At 33.8% G+C, this 16,174-nt stretch overlaps 2 protein-coding genes across 2 annotated transcripts; both read right to left on the bottom strand.

Moving 5' to 3' along the window:
- Positions 1-2,375: 2,375 nt before the first annotated feature.
- Positions 2,376-7,643, bottom strand: LOC105955701 (protein ENHANCED DISEASE RESISTANCE 2). The gene is made up of 20 exons (XM_012979485.2): positions 7,448-7,643; positions 6,893-6,967; positions 6,721-6,774; positions 6,519-6,634; positions 6,275-6,399; positions 6,135-6,181; positions 5,934-6,034; positions 5,705-5,800; positions 5,555-5,619; positions 5,370-5,441; positions 5,024-5,170; positions 4,632-4,945; positions 4,467-4,530; positions 4,008-4,183; positions 3,660-3,761; positions 3,433-3,483; positions 3,186-3,329; positions 3,005-3,100; positions 2,803-2,904; positions 2,376-2,689 (listed from the first exon to the last, which is right to left on the bottom strand). The coding sequence occupies exons 1-20, from the start codon at positions 7,598-7,600 to the stop codon at positions 2,591-2,593; spliced, it is 2,199 nt and encodes a 732-aa protein (XP_012834939.2). The 5' UTR covers positions 7,601-7,643; the 3' UTR covers positions 2,376-2,590.
- A 3,384-nt stretch (positions 7,644-11,027) lies between these two features.
- LOC105955702 (Ribophorin I) lies at positions 11,028-15,744 on the bottom strand. The gene is made up of 9 exons (XM_012979486.2): positions 15,502-15,744; positions 15,300-15,344; positions 13,909-14,540; positions 13,020-13,167; positions 12,450-12,629; positions 12,254-12,322; positions 11,903-11,992; positions 11,477-11,631; positions 11,028-11,285 (listed from the first exon to the last, which is right to left on the bottom strand). The coding sequence occupies exons 1-8, from the start codon at positions 15,616-15,618 to the stop codon at positions 11,509-11,511; spliced, it is 1,404 nt and encodes a 467-aa protein (XP_012834940.2). The 5' UTR covers positions 15,619-15,744; the 3' UTR covers positions 11,028-11,285; positions 11,477-11,508.
- Between the last annotated feature and the right edge of the window lie 430 nt (positions 15,745-16,174).

Raw genomic sequence — 16,174 nt, 5'->3', positions numbered from 1 at the left:
CAAACCCGGGATACAATTTTCTAAGCTCACCACATACATGCATGATTTAATATATATATATATATATATATATATATATATATATATATATATATATATATATATATATATATATAACATTCAAAACTTTACTGCTTCATATTCCCTATGCTCTAAAATAGATATTATCTATTCGTTTGTTGTGGTATGAAAAGAAAATAAGACGAATCAGATCGGAATTAATACTTAGAAAAAATCGAGGTTAAATAAAATAAGATTTCTGTCCAAATGCACACGTAATTTCTTAGTCCAATATTTATAATTAGGGTAAATTACACCCACACCCCTGAGGTATGCTTAAATAACTTTAAGATCCCTGTGGTATCGATAATTACACTCACCCCCTTGAAAGGTAGTTATAAACTCTAATAGGATAATGCATTGGATATGTTATTACGATAGAGTTCTAACGCTCTATTGGTTTTAGGATGTGGTGGAGACAACAAAGAGTTATGGGTGATTTAAGACATATTCGGGGAGCCATGTCACCACATAACTCCCCATAACTCTATGTTATCTCCACCACTACCTAAAAGTAATAGGTCATTAGAACCCTATCGGAATAATGTATCCAATGCATTATCCCGTTAGAGTTTATACCTACGTTTCAGGGGATTGAGTGTAATTATCAATACCATAGGGACCTTAAAATTATTTAAGTATACCTCAGGGGTGTGGATGTAATTTACCCTTATAATTATAACTAAGTCATTCATTTTGTAACAACCTTCGATTTTATTAAAAGAAAAAAAAAAAGGTCTGACAACGTTCTCCTCACGTTGGTTCACATCTTTGAAGGTCCCACGTGGCACGTGCCTCCATTCATGGCTTATTTATCTATTTATTTATTTATTGTTTTTCCTAATTTTTTAATAGGGTTCTTTTGGGCCATATGCTATATTGATATCAAATTGAGAAATTTGATACTCTAGCCCAATTTAAGATGTAACTCTAGCCCAATAAAACATATAGGCCAAATATTGAAAATATATAATAGCCGAAAGTCGCAAGTCACACTGTCACACATGATGTAAACAAATCGAGTCGAACCGAATATATTTTTGTTCAAATTGAAATGATTTTTAGAATACTGTTTGTTCACTAGACTTCTTTCTCTCTCTAAACCCTCAAAACCCCATAAATCCCCTCAAAATTTCTCTTTCAAATCATATAGAATCTCAAAATCATGGAAAGTTTTGAAGGTAATTTCAACTATAAATTATTTATATTTTTATTATTTCATGTTTAATTCGTCAACTAAATGTTAAACAACCCTAGAAATTGAATTATAGGGTTTTGTCCGCACTTGCACGGTACACACGCCAAAAATGGGCGTCGGGTGGAGAAGCGCCCGACCAAGTTTGGCGCGGATCGTGGGGCTGGACGACCAGTTAAGACGTGGAACTGGTGTTTTCACGACCAGACCTGACCGATTCCACGTTTGGACAGGTCGTTCGGCTCGGTTCATTAGTTGAGTAGTTGTTAGGACTGGGAATGAGTTGGTTTTATCGGATCGATCCACTTTCGACCCGCTTCTTTCAGCCGATAATTTTGTTGTCGGACCGGTACTTTTAACTGACCTATATATAAATGGATCAGTCGATGGTTTTCAGTTTACTCAAAAGTTGGTGATTTTTTTAATAATTTTTTTATTATAAATATTTAATTGTAATTCTTATTTTTTCAATGTTTATTGTAATATATAAAAGAAGTAAAATCTCAAAATACAAATACATAAACCTGTCGTACAATTTCAATTTTATAATTCTTATTTCATATTCTTTATTATATAAAGTTTAATAAAAAAAACTCTTAATTTTAAAGTTAAGGTGTTGCAAAAGATGTTTGATTTGATTTTAGGAACCGCACAATTTATTAAATTGGTCGTTTTATTTTATTTTTCACTTTTGAAATACTATCCCGTGCAACGCACGGGAGAAAATACTAGTTTTTACTAACATAAGTTTTCTCAAATTTTTGAATATGTTTTGATAAAAACATCTTATTATTGTAAAAAAAAAAAAAAAAAAAACAAACAAACAGATGACCGATAATACCAATCAACCACCAATTGTTTACCCGATAAAGTCGGTTGCCAACTATTACCCGATCCATAATGGTCGGGCCGGTAATGATTTTCAATTTTCAGCACAATCGAGTGGTCGAGTCAGATAGTTAATTAGGCGATAATTGCGCAACCCAACCCATGGCCAACCCTACTAATAGTAGTAGTAGTTGGTGTTGTTGATTTTTATTTTATAATTATTATCATCATTATTATTCTTCTTATTATTCTTTATAATTATTATTTTTATTATCTCTGAAAGGACTCTACATACAGCAAAGAATGACACATAAATTATATATAAACATAAACTTCAATTACAAAAAAAATAAAAATCTTCATCCTCCACTATAATAAAAGCACTCAAAAACCTCAAATTGATACATACATGAATCAACCTCAGATTTTCTCTCATTACACCCTGAGAAAAACCTCAGCTCTTTACCTAGTACTTTGTCGTCTCGTCTTTTTAAATCTTATAAAAGCTCATCGAATCGAGTCAGTAGAAACCGATTTCGATACGTCTAGAGAGTTCAAACGACACGTCCCGAGCAGAAACTCCGGCAGCTCTTCTGCCGTATTCCCCTGCAAAGTATAATAAACCAACATCGATAAGTGTTTCTAGAAACTTCCGTTTTTTTTTTTTCTTTTTTCGATAGAATATAATCACATTATATTTAAATTAATTAATTAATTACCTGTATCAAGAATGCCATTTCTATGACAAGATTGTTAAGATATCCGAGAACAAGGCTAACTACACCCCTCGCCACCGTTGACGAGCCAACATCAATCCCGAGCTGTTATATGATTATATTTTTTTTTTCGGAAAACATATAAAGTTAATTATCGAAAAAAGTGTTTTTTTTTTAATTTTTTTTTTTTAAATTTTAATGTTACCTCCAAGTAGTTTTTCCCGCGGAAATAGTTGACTTCAAGTGCTTGACCAACCAAACAAGATTTCTTACCAACACTCTGCTTTACGATCCAAGATCCCTGCGAAAAATCCAATCAAAAATATCGAAAAATGTTAGAAAATCGGATCGAATTATTCGGCTAAGTAAATAATACGCATGCGGACCTTTGAAATGTAGGGTATGAGCTTGAATCTCGAATTTCGAAAAGCATCGTCACCGTTGACAAAGCGCTCGAGCAAAGGCGTATCTGCTAAAGGAGTTTTTAGCATATAGTATAGGGCCAAATTGTATGTCGTTGCACCCGGAACCTGATTAATTTGCCATTTAATCACATGATTAATATTAATCCTAGATTAATCAAAGATTTAAAAAAAAAATTATATGAAAATATATATATGATTTTTTTTTTACCTGTATGTTAATGACGAAAAAGAATTCCGGCCCTCCACGAGCTGCGTATTTCTGTACATTATTTCACAACGAACTCGTCTAAGATTTTTTTTCCCACTAAAAAAGACTCGTTTGGGATGCAATGTGAATGATTTTTTACGAGAGTAGAAAATGCTACTAATTTTTTTAGGGGTGTAAAGTGCGAATATACGACATTTTAGGGGTACGGAAGTTAAATGTTTGAAAACCTGAACGATGCCTCCGTATCGACCGGCAAGATCATCCTCTCGTTTGTCCGATCTTAGCCAATCAGCAGCAACCATTTGCATTAAAGTGCCTTTTGCTTTGGTCTGAAAATCAGTAGATATACGGTAGAACTTCGATAAATTAATACTCAATAAATTAATAACCTCGCTTAAATAATATTTTCTTTCGGTCCCAACTAGGTAAAAACGTATTAAATTATTAGTTCGATAATTTAAAATTTTTTCGCTGAAATTAATAAAAAAATGTTAATCCCAACTGTATTAATTTAAAGAGGTTTAACTGTATAATGAATTTGTAAAAAAAACAAAAAAGCAAAGAAGAAGAGGGACCTTTTGATTGTCGACGAGATAATTTTCGGCACGGATAAGAAAGGAGGAAGGATCAGCTGCAGCCCAGCTACAAGGCATGTTGAAACTCGAATCTTTCGCGAGTGTCGATCCGTAACAACACGATACACTTTCTTCCCTCGATATTTCTTGCAAGTCCATGTAACCCTTTTTTTGTACTACAAACATTTAAAAACAAAATAAAAAAATAATTCAAGTCATCTCCTATGATCTTTTTTTTTTTTAAATAAATAAGGTCTTGTTTGGTTGACTAGATAAGACGTGACGGTTAATTAAATAATAGGTAATTTATTATTTTGATGTATATGTTTAGTCGAATAACTCGTTGAATAGTGTATTCAGTAATCTTTATCCTAGCTAATCTTATCTTGAACACCAAACGAGGCCTTAGATTATCCATTTTCCATCATTTTAACCGTACACACACACACACACACTAACCTGCAAGTCCATGCAATTTTTTCACGAAGTTGGCAGCGGATGATAATTTCGGCTGGTACATTTCCTGCGTATTTAATGTCGATCGCCACATTAGATTAAAAAAAAATAAAAAAAATAAAAAATATTGACAACAAGTTAAGAAAAAAAAAATTAATTTTTTTTTACCACATAAGATAAGTCGGAGGTCGTGTTAGAATGCCACGCGTTCTCAAACGCCTCGTCATCGGAAGGTTCCGGAACATCGAAGAACTCATCGGCCGCATCACTTAGCGCAGTGAGACTCGAAGGAGTCGCGGAGTGCTGCGGTCTCGAAGACTCGTCTTCTGCCGTTTCATTCGATACCACCCTTTTGCAGTTAACTTCCGTTTTTATTTCCTCCTTTTCGTTTTCGGGAGCAACACCTATATCTATCGAAAGCTCGCCCGATAAATACTCGTTGCTCATATTTCCGCATTTCGCTCTGAAAAACTCCGCCAGCGCTGTAAAAGAAAAGGGTCATCGATTTTTTTTGAAGGAGAATATTTAAGTTTTTAAGAAAAAAAAAAGGAATTAAATACCGGAAACTTTTCCGAGCATGCAGATTGTAATCGATCTCGAAGACGATTTTTTAAGGTAGGATTTCCAGAACTTCCAATCGACGGCGAGCATGTGTTTTATTACGCAATCTTTACCTTGTTGTGAAGGAGAGATTACATATCCACCACCTATACATACAATAAATTAGAAAATCTATTGAGTTTTCGAAAACGAGTCGTAATTGTTGTTTATTGAACTTTAAATGTTCTTTATATATGGGGGCCGTGACCCCCCATTGGCTCTGTGCTGGCTCCGCCACTGCAATTTGAATTATTGACGTGGAAATACATTTTAAAATATTTTAAAGACAAAGCGCGCATATATTACTTTTAAGGCACGCGCGAACGTATCCGTCTTGGGGTGGACACTTTCGGTGGAAAACGGAATGGTAGAGAATCACTGCAACGAAAAAAAAAATGTATTATACAATATTGCATACAAGATTAAAAAATCAAGAATCGTCGAATTTTATTTTACGGTACATTTGAGTAAAAAAATAAAAAACAAGTTACCGTATGTGCCGTCATTTTCTCTTCTCCAATAACGCCTCAACAACAAGTCTCTTCGTTGCATCGCCCTGCAAAAAAAAAAGAAACCCGATTAAAATAATTTATAAAAAATAAAATAAAAAACTTATAAGCTTAAGTTGTGATAATTCTAACCATGGTAGCCAATGATTATACAGTTGAATGTGGATTATATCTGTATGACCATCAAGATGCTCGACGACGCTGCCTCGATAGAAGCAGAAATCCCACCTGCAAAATAATCGATATTCGACAAAATTAATTCGAAAAGTCGAATATTTTTTAAGACCTATATATATGAAAATATTTATAGCAACCTTAAATATTTTTGGAAATGTAGTATAATATAGTACGGCAGACTTACTCAGTCCTCGAGGCACCAAGAGACATAAGGGTACGGAAAACTGTCTCCGAAGCTCCATTAATTACACCGACTGCCATTATCGCGGGGTGATCATCCCAATGCTGATTATAAAAATTAAAATAAAAAAATAATAATTCGTCAATTTATTTTACTAAAAATAATAATATTAAGCTATAAATGAGTTGAGTGAAAGAAATATACCCTCCCATTGGAATCTCGATCTTTTGCTTCTTTAAAGAGACGCAATCCTACATATCGGCAAACGAAATATGGAAATGATCGAATATAGTTTCGATTAAAAAAATAAAATAAAAGATCAATTATCGGGGCGAATTATTTACCGTTTTGACAACCGAATATTTTCCAAGGCGAAGGTGCGATTACGTCGGATGTCATTGCATTCACATGCGTAAAAGTGGCGGTCCAATCTATTGACCTTTTTGCTATTCTCTTCGAAACACTCATGCTGTTAGATAAAATCATAAAATAAAAATAAATAAATAAATAAAAAGTGTAACATTTTCGATTTTACAAAATGAAGAATCATTTTCGATTTTATAAAAGTCGAAAGTTTTGTACATTCACCTGAAAGGCTGCCATTTTCTTTCAGAACAAGACATCACATCTTTTACGGGGTTAAGTGCAGCTTCTTGTAAAGAGTTAATCCATCGAGCCGCTTCTTCGGAACTCGTCACACCGAGCTATAAAATTTTAATTACACATTAATAATATTTATGAAAAAATAGATTTTTTTTTAAATTAAAAAAAAAAAAAGAAAGTCGGGTACCTTTAGCTGATCATTGTGATTAGAGGTATTGTAAAGTGTAAAGATGAAAAATAACTGCAAGTCGCAAGAAAAAAAACCCGTATTAGCATGTAAACATGCAACGAATATTTGCTTTATTTTTTATTTTTTTTTTAAATTGTTTCGAACATAATTTTGTTCGTACGATACGTACTTTTCTGCTATGGCTCTCTCTTCCATTATCCACGACGCGAATACACGAGTCAATTATCGCACTCCTCAAAGGCTCCTGCGCAAGAACACGGTCAAATCAAGTTCAGAACAAAACAATGATTAAAATAAATCAAGAATTTATGATTCGAGGATTAAATAATTTTCGTAAATTCAATTTAATTAGCAACATAAATCGACAATTACTCAACCACATAACCGCATTTAGAAAAGACACGCCAAGAAATCCATTTCTCGACTCGAAAAACAACCCACCCCAAATTTATTCCCATGATCAAGACACACATCATCATACATACGTATATATATACATGCACGCCGTATATTCATCACGAATAAAAAAAGACGGCCCGAGAAACGGGAGGCCGCCCCCCGTCCTCCGACTTCCCCCCTCTACAACATCAAGTTTCATACGTAAATCGAATCTTATTCGATTTTTTCTCTTCCAACCCTTCCATACAAGCCGAAAAATACGACATTTTGCATGCGACGAAATACGAAAAAAAAAAACGACAAGTTAAATTAAAAAAAAGTGCACCTCAGAATCCGAAGAGGGGATTGATTTGAAGCTCTTGAGGCAATTGTCTTCAAGAATGAAATACCTTTTACGTGAATACTGAAGCCCAAATCTGTAATAACGAATCAAATAAAGCCACCCTCTCATTTTTCCCTCGCTTTCCGCCATAACCATATTATTATCGGATCACAAAAATAAATAAAATATTATATTTTTTTATAAAAATTGAAAAATAAAAATCCAATCTTTATCGAAATTTTGAATTCGCCTATCTCTCTCCTTTATTTATTCAAAAGCCCACTTCAAGAAATGTTCGTACCCAGTACAAACACATTTACACAGAAAACAAATGTGTGTAAATGTGCTTGTAATAACGAAAAAAAGAAGAGATTTTTATTATTTATTTATTTTATTTATTAATTGATAAAGATTGGGTGAAGGTGGGAAGAGAGATTTGATGAATGATTGATCCTCTGATCCCACGAAAGGGAATCAGAGAATCGATTAAGAACTTCAGAATTTTTATTCAAAGCTTTCTCGCAAACTGCAAATTTTTTATCAAACTTTTTTTTTTCTTTTTTTTCTCAAAAAAATATATAATGTGTTTTTTTTTTCTTGTTTCTTTCTCTTCCCCCGTTGGAATAAAATTTGATGGTGGTGTTTATAGGGAAGTTGAGGGCTTCTTTGTGAAATTACTATTTTGCCCTTGGTCTACGTTCTTTGGTGCTTTTGACGATTGGCCCAATTTTGTCTTTTTCTTTACTTTTTGGTTCCACTGATTTTATGCCAATAATAAATTTAGTTATAATAATTTAAAAAATAATTAATTAATTTTTATTTTGAGAAAATAAGGTTTGTGGCACTTCGTTTTTGTAGGGGAGTCAATATTATTGTTTTATAGATGGGGGTGGGTATGATTTGTAATTAATCTACACCGCTAGTTTATACAAATTTCTCGATTATTTATTGATTTCTATTTTTATTTAAAAAGAAAAAAAAAAAAAAACTAATTTACTAGTTCTTTTCGAAATAGTGAAAATAATTAATTTGCATGATTTTGTGTATGTGAGTGTGTAAGTTAATTTGTGAAGTGTGCTTTTTAAGGCCAATAATTTGTTAAGTGACTAACTCCAATGGATGAATAAATGGAGGGTTAAATACTATTTTACTTCCTGTAGTTTGAATTTTGTACATACGACTCTCTTGTATTTTAATATAGGCTCATAAATCCATTGTACTTTCAAAATTTTCTCTTTCTAATAAGTATGATTATTTATCAAGTGACATACCATAGGGGGCTATTTACTTATATTAAAAGTATAAGGAGGTCATGTACACAAAATTCAAACTACAGAGAATTATGTGCTTATATTGAAAGTACAAGGGAATTATGTGCACAAACTCAAACTAAAATATCAACTACCTAAATAACCTATAGTGAATTAACATGAGTCAATTTTGAATAGTTTTATAATTCATTTAATCCTTGTGGTTGATAGGTATCAAAGCTAGCATATTTGATGATAATATTTTGCCTTCGGAGTCGCTCTTATTAAGTAATTTTACTATCTAAGTTATTTTGGTCACGACTTTATGATATGAACTTCGATTGCAGCCATTACGATGCCCAGTAAATTTTCGAAATACAGTCGTTAAGAAATATATTATCTTGTAAGATTATGTCTTGTAAAAACATAATTTGTTTTATATTAAAGGACAAATTAAAATCACCTCACTGAGGTAAGATCAAATTACAAAAACACTCCCATTGTTCGAGTAATTACAATTCACCCGTCAACTATGCATTGTCTTTCAAAAAGTCCCCTCATTCAATAGGTAAATTTGACACTGTACGCACTGGACTATGCTGCACGGACACGGATACACAGACACGTTGATACACGGATACGGGCACAGCGATACGGCATTTTTAAAAAACTAGGATACGCATAAATATAAAAAATATAGGGGTATATTTATAAATTATAAAAATATAGGGGTACATTTATAAATTATAAAAAAATATTTATAAGTAGCCAAATCGCATAAGAGGACCGCTTGCCCTTGCAGCTCGTTTATCTTGGCCGCTGTCACCACTAGCCACTCTCCGTCGCCGCTAGAGTTTTGGACTTCTTACTGAACTCTCAAAGAAGAGAGAGGAAATGTGTACTACGGAGAAAAGAAAATGCATATTTTTTTTATTAGGGATTTCCCTAATAAGAGCCGTGTCCCAACCTTTTTTAAAATCAGAGACATTGTCCGACACGGGTGTCCTACTTTTTGTGAAATTACAACACAATCCAACACGGGTGTCCTACTTTTTGTAAAATTACGACACAGTCCAACACGGGTGTCCTACTTTTTGTGAAATTACGATACGGCCCAACACGGGTGACCGAGCCGTGTCCAAGTATCTAGGTGTCGGATAAGGGGACTCTTCACCTTCAAGAAGTATTCGTGCAGCATAACCACTAGACGTTTAAGACAATACATAGTTGAGTGATAGTAATTACCAATGTTCTTAAAACCGGACCGGACCGGCCGGTCCAACCGGTTCAACCGCGAACCGGTGACTGGTCCGGTCCGAGTCGACCTCAAAACCCATAAATGCAAAAAAACCGGGTCAACTGCTAATGAACCGGTTCAACCACGGTTGAACCGGCAAAAATCGGTAGAAACCGGCCCCAAAAACCGGATTTATGCAAAGGGAGAAACAAAAAAAGAAAAAAAAACCTACCTATAAACATAAACTGTAAATTCTTTACACTTCTCTTGGACTTTTGATTTGTTAGAGGTGGTTCCAGTAGAATATTAACACCACATGAATATAGATAATGTTTGTGAGGAGTTGGGGAAGGCAAAAAAGAGAAAAAAAAAATTGGAAGTGGACAACATAGAGGTGGAAATTGAGGAAGGAGAGAGAGGGAGGCGGTGGGGCTGGGTAAATAATGGGTTTCTATACTTATATATTAGGGTTTGGGGGAGTAATTTAAATAGTATTAATTGTTGTTTAATGTTGTTTTATTACTTTGTATTAATATTTTTTTTTTTAATTTTTACTTTCTATTAATACTGAATACATATAAAATTACTATCTAAATGTATATATTCGTAAATAAAATAGAATTAGTAATTTATTGTTAGATATTTTATGTTTTTTCTTATAATATTTCAAAAATTTATATTCGTTAATTTTTAATGACATATGTAATGTCTAAATTATGCTATTAATGTTTCAAATTTTATTTCTATTTTCTTTACGCTTTAATTTTATTGTGAATAATTAATAAATTACTAAATTAGAGTTTTTGGTTGACATTTAATGAATAACATAATTATTGAATAAATATTTGTATAATAATCATCTTAAGATTTATATATTAAAAAATCAAAAAAAATATATAAAAACCCGGTCAGACCCCGGTTGAACTAGTTCAACCGTGACCCAGTAGGTTGTCCGGTTCTATGTCCGGTCCGGTTTTCAAAACATTGGTAATTACCCAAACATAAAAGGTTCTTTCGTAATTTGATCTTACAGGAAGGTGAACTGTAATTAACCCTATATATGAAAATAAGTCCCAAAATAGAAAAACTAAGGAGATTTTGTCACAAGAGTTAAAACTCTCTCTCCAATAATCAATAGTTAGTTCAACATACTTGCTGTTAAATACATATATAGGAGCAACAAAATCCCATAGCCAAAAATGTCTTTTAACAGTCTATATTTCCTTTTTCCTCTAGAGATTAAAAAGATTTAAAATCTCTAACTATAATGCGAAATTTGTAGTTTATGCCCTCGTTTGGCTTAATCCGCATCGAAAGTCCCCATCTACGTTTCTTGAACTTCAAAAGATGTCACCTATATGTATTTAGAATATCTGATTATTACAGTGAGACAAACTGAACGAGCTTCGATAACCACAAAAAAAATAAACGAAATCACTCAAACATGTTTTTATGCTTTACTGATTTAAAAAACGTAATTAAGAACATAATCATAATTATAATTCAAAGAACAAAACTTTTACCAGTAAGGTGAAGAAAAGGTACCTTGGCAAGAACCTTATAATTGTCGAGAATTTTCATTTTCGCAAGGAAAGATCAATGTGAAGGTAAACAAGGGAAGTGACGAAGAAGAGGAAAAATGCAGAAACTAGCATCAGGGGTTCGGCGAGCATAAATATCGGGTTGAATTTGTAGTGGACCTGCACGAGCGAATTGGAAATCATAAGCAACAAAAAAGAATGAAACCGTTAGAAATAGCTAAATGGAAAAACAGTGGTTTTACAGTTTAACTCTCGTTTAAAACAACAATGATTATGAACTAACGCATATTTATTCCGTAAACAGAGGTCATGTACTATTAATGAGAATTTCAATCACAATGCATGGAAATGTCGCTAGAAGAAACTATTCCGTTGTTGCCAGTTGGAAAGTACACAAGCGACAATCAAATTTACTGAAATGACGTGGTACCTGGAAAGGAACATTATGTTCAGGAGCTACGTTTTTCTTTTCCAGAACTACTACAGTCCGTCCAACGATATCAAGGTACGAGTACTTTGTCTGCAAAGAGCATTAACCGTAAAGCATTACAGTCTACATCGATGCATGAATTTCTTAACCAAATACAGAAAAGCAGCAATAGAAGGTAAACTATAAATGGTTTATTCGTAGTTTGAGAAGAAAAGGATCGTTCAAGGGAAAAAAAACATTAAATATCAGCGCCTAGATGTGTTTAACTGGATATCAACAAGCATTGGCAGTGGTGATACGATATTGAATAAAGACCTCTCTTATCGGTTTAATCAATCTTTAATTGTATACCTTTAAACTTTGCTCAACTGGGAAAGAAACTTTGACTGAAGGGTCCTTTGATCCCTCTGGTAGGACAACCTGAAAACGATACAGGTCTTATATGAGGTTCTCTTACTATTCTTGAAAATATAAATTTTAGCAAGAACCGTTCAAGTAACAGAAGCATAAAAAATACTGCAACATGTAATCGATAACATATACATACTTTGACTGTCAGCTTGTCAACTACAGTATCAGCAAAAGGGCAGCCAAAACTAAAATTCAGGTAACGAGCACCAGCAGCTGACTCAAAAAGGAAGTCCTGCAGTGGCACTGCATATCCGATGACAAAAGTCGCTTTCCAGCCTCCAAATAAAGGATAACGTGGCTCTATTAATAGCTCCGACTGCAAAAACGATGGATAAAAATCAAATATGCTTACTTTTCCTTTCTTTTAAATATTCACAACTATGACTACAAATCCCTAAGCACGAGCTGTAGTTGATGAGAAGATAAAATATCATTATTATACTCGTAAAAAAATTCAACAAATACGGCGGTATGTTCAATATTTTTCTTTTCGATCTCATATACACTTTTTTGTAGGATGCAGGTCTTAAATACTTGCATGTTAAACATACCTATGTAACTAGGAAGGAAAAAAAAATGACGAGTTAGTTCCTCAGAAGAATATGAATTAGAACACCAGCAGCGTGAAACAGGGTCCAGTCCTCCAATCTTATCTTGTTATTTTTAATAAACAGTGCCTGTGCGACAGTGTGAGAGTGAGAATTACCTTCTTGGAATTTGTGCGTAGACGTGATGATGATATATTCCCTATATCATCCCTGTAGTAGACAGAATGAACTCGTGGGGGTAGCTCTGCAAGAAGATGCTTGAAAGAAGAGACACCACTAGCAGTCGGCTTCGATTGGTACTCAACCCTGTAAAAAGAAATATAATAAGATTGACGAAATCCATTGTGTAGACATTGTGGCGGAAGCGAAAAGATAAATAAACAGGCCTCCACAATTTCTTTATTTTAAACGCCTCCTAATTTTCAGGAATTAGTCAGTGATGTTTTTTGCTGGTATTGAAAGGCAGGAAAAAAATGACTTCCTTTATTTTATACACGAACTTTGAAGTCGGCATTATTTTCAAACACTGACAAGACAAAAAAAAAAAAAACAGACTTTTGGTTAACTGTAAATTATATTTGCTTTAACAATACAAGGCATAAAACATGTTGCAAAACCTTATGAAACAAGAAGATCTTTTATCCTCAATATTTATCATCATCTTTTGACCACATGCTTGACTAGTAGGCTGCATACTTAAAACCACATTTAACTTAAACAACAAGCTACACCCAATGACTTAACTATTGGAAGATTCAAACTCAACCCTGTAAAAAGAAATCTTATAAGACTATACGAACTTTGCACTTAACATTATCATCAAAACACATATGAGACAGAAAAAAATATCTTCTGGTTAGCCATAAATTATACTTGCTTCTGAAAGCTAAGAATACAAAGCATATAACATGTATAAAACAAGTAAATATTTCTATCCTCAACATTAATCAACGTATTTTCTGTTACTTAAAACAAGCTACACAGAAAGACCTGCATAAATGAAAGATTCGAAAAAAAAATTGTTATGAAATTTTATGGTAAGCTGACCTTGAGAAAACACCTTTGTGCTTGGCACCAGCATTAGCTAACTTGTAATGCTCGGTCACTTGGACAGTCCCCCAATGAGAGATTTCGATTTCACGCTCAAGCTCTTCCACAACAGCAAATGGATGATTATTTTCGAAATGTATGACAATAGGAGAGTTCGAGTAAGGAGAGCGTTCCTCATACGGCCCATATCTCAGGTCAGAACCACTACGCTGGGCGGGTTCGACTTGTGTGAATGACTCGACCTTGTTCGATGGGATTTGGACAATTGTTGCCTGCTGTTTGATATGGTAAGGTGACAGTATAACTGCACTGTCATGGTAATAAACCAGTTGAGACTCTGACTGGCTTATCTCTACGGGGAAGGGTTCAAGAGAATGGGTCAAGATGTAGAGTATTTCTAGGGTGGTGGTTTCCCCCTTTGCTAATGGCTTCACCAACGATATAGCATAGTATTTGGTTTCGTTTGGCGAGTTGGGTAACTCGGTTGGGCTGACTTCGAGAGGGACGTATGACTTCTTCTTCTTCTTCCCGAAAGTTATGGCTGCTTTGACCAAAGATAGATGGTCGAACTGTGTTGGTGTGAATGCAAGAAGAACTTTTGATGCTGGAGCATCCTCAATATTTTCTACCTACACTAAGAAATTTGATTTCATGAATATATTCAATAAATTATACAGCTTCAGTTTGACATATATGAAAAAAATAAATCCAATTTAACAAATACACTTGCTCCAGCTTTGTATTTCAAAAAAAAAAAAGTTGTTCTACCCTCTCAATTCCTTTTCAAATACGGGTAAAATGTTGAGCCTTCACCAATACAATTATATTATATGTGCCGGATGCGTATCTCGTATATCCATTTACCCATTTCCGAAATTCACTAAACTAAACTGCATTTTAAGACAAACTACATGATTTGTAGCATCAGGCACTACGACCAATTTAACAGATATGTCTTGCCCCGGCTTCGTATTAAGGGAAATTTCCCCATCCACTCAATTCCCCTTCAAATACGGTAAAAATTGAGACTTCAGTCACTACAGTTATACGTGCCACGTGCATTTCTCATATATCCCTTTACCAAGTTCCAAATACACTAAACTAAGCAAAATTGCATTTCAAATTTGAGATCAAATTCACTATCAATCATCTTAATAGAAATTGATAATTCGACCTGTATTTTTTTTTTTTTTTTTGCCCAATCACAATCAAAACTCTATTACTGATAAATCTTTTCTCATCAAAGGAAACAGCTAAAAAAAATTAAATAAATAAAGAACAAATGACACATGGTTAAGCAAATCAATTAAACAAATAAATCATCATTCTGATTTGATCTAATCATCCATCTTAATCAGAGCAGAGAAAGAATTCAAAAAAGAAATTACCTTCAATGTCAAGTAAACCCTAACAATGTGCGAAGACAAATCAATCTGCACCAAATCCAATTGCAGACGAGTTAACAAAGACGAAACATCATATCAAATTAAATATACAAAAAAAAAAAAAAACACATTTCCGAAACAGAATCAAAATCTGAGAATTCCGAAACAAACAACAGTAATTCGGATCGGAGAAAGGAGAATTTACTTGACGCTCGGCGTGGAGGATCTGGAGGCCGGGTAGTGACGACGAAGACGACGACGTCGTTTGGATGATGAACAGAGAAATTAAGAAAATGAAGAGAGAGAAAATTGCAGCTGCCATTACCGTAAAGCTTAATTAGTCTCTCTCTCTAGACAGTGATGAGTGGGAGTCGTCTTTTATGCAGCAGTCAACTGGTTCGGATCTAAACTCGGGTCAACGTTGCCCGGTTCATATAAATCGGGTCCTGTATATGGGTCGAGTTTTACTTGGATACTTATATAAATCTAAGCCCAATTAATGGCCCATCAATAAGTCCACGTGGAATTACAAAAATAGCAACTATATTCATAAGATTAAGGGCCTGTTTGGCTAAGTTTATCTAAAATCGATGATGTCGGAACTGAACCAGATGCGGACCTGAACGACCATTTGGGCCATGGTTCGAATAGGGTCGGAACGGTACAACCGGATTTTTTAATTTATTTTATTTTATTATTTTATTAATTTTAGTGTTTTTAAAATACTATTTTTTATATTTTTTTTTATTTTTTCTCCTATTATTTTCACTTTTATTCACCTCATCCTATATATCTTATGCTTTTATTATATATATGTTTTCATTCTTTCTTTTTCAAATCTGACAATCCGTCACCCCTGTTAGACCACCCATGACCAT

This window comes from Erythranthe guttata, chromosome 6, assembly GCF_056151865.1.
Source record: "Erythranthe guttata isolate IM_541 chromosome 6, IM_541, whole genome shotgun sequence".
Classification (NCBI taxonomy): Eukaryota; Viridiplantae; Streptophyta; class Magnoliopsida; order Lamiales; family Phrymaceae; genus Erythranthe; species Erythranthe guttata.
This window is presented reverse-complemented; position numbering and strand designations above follow the sequence as displayed.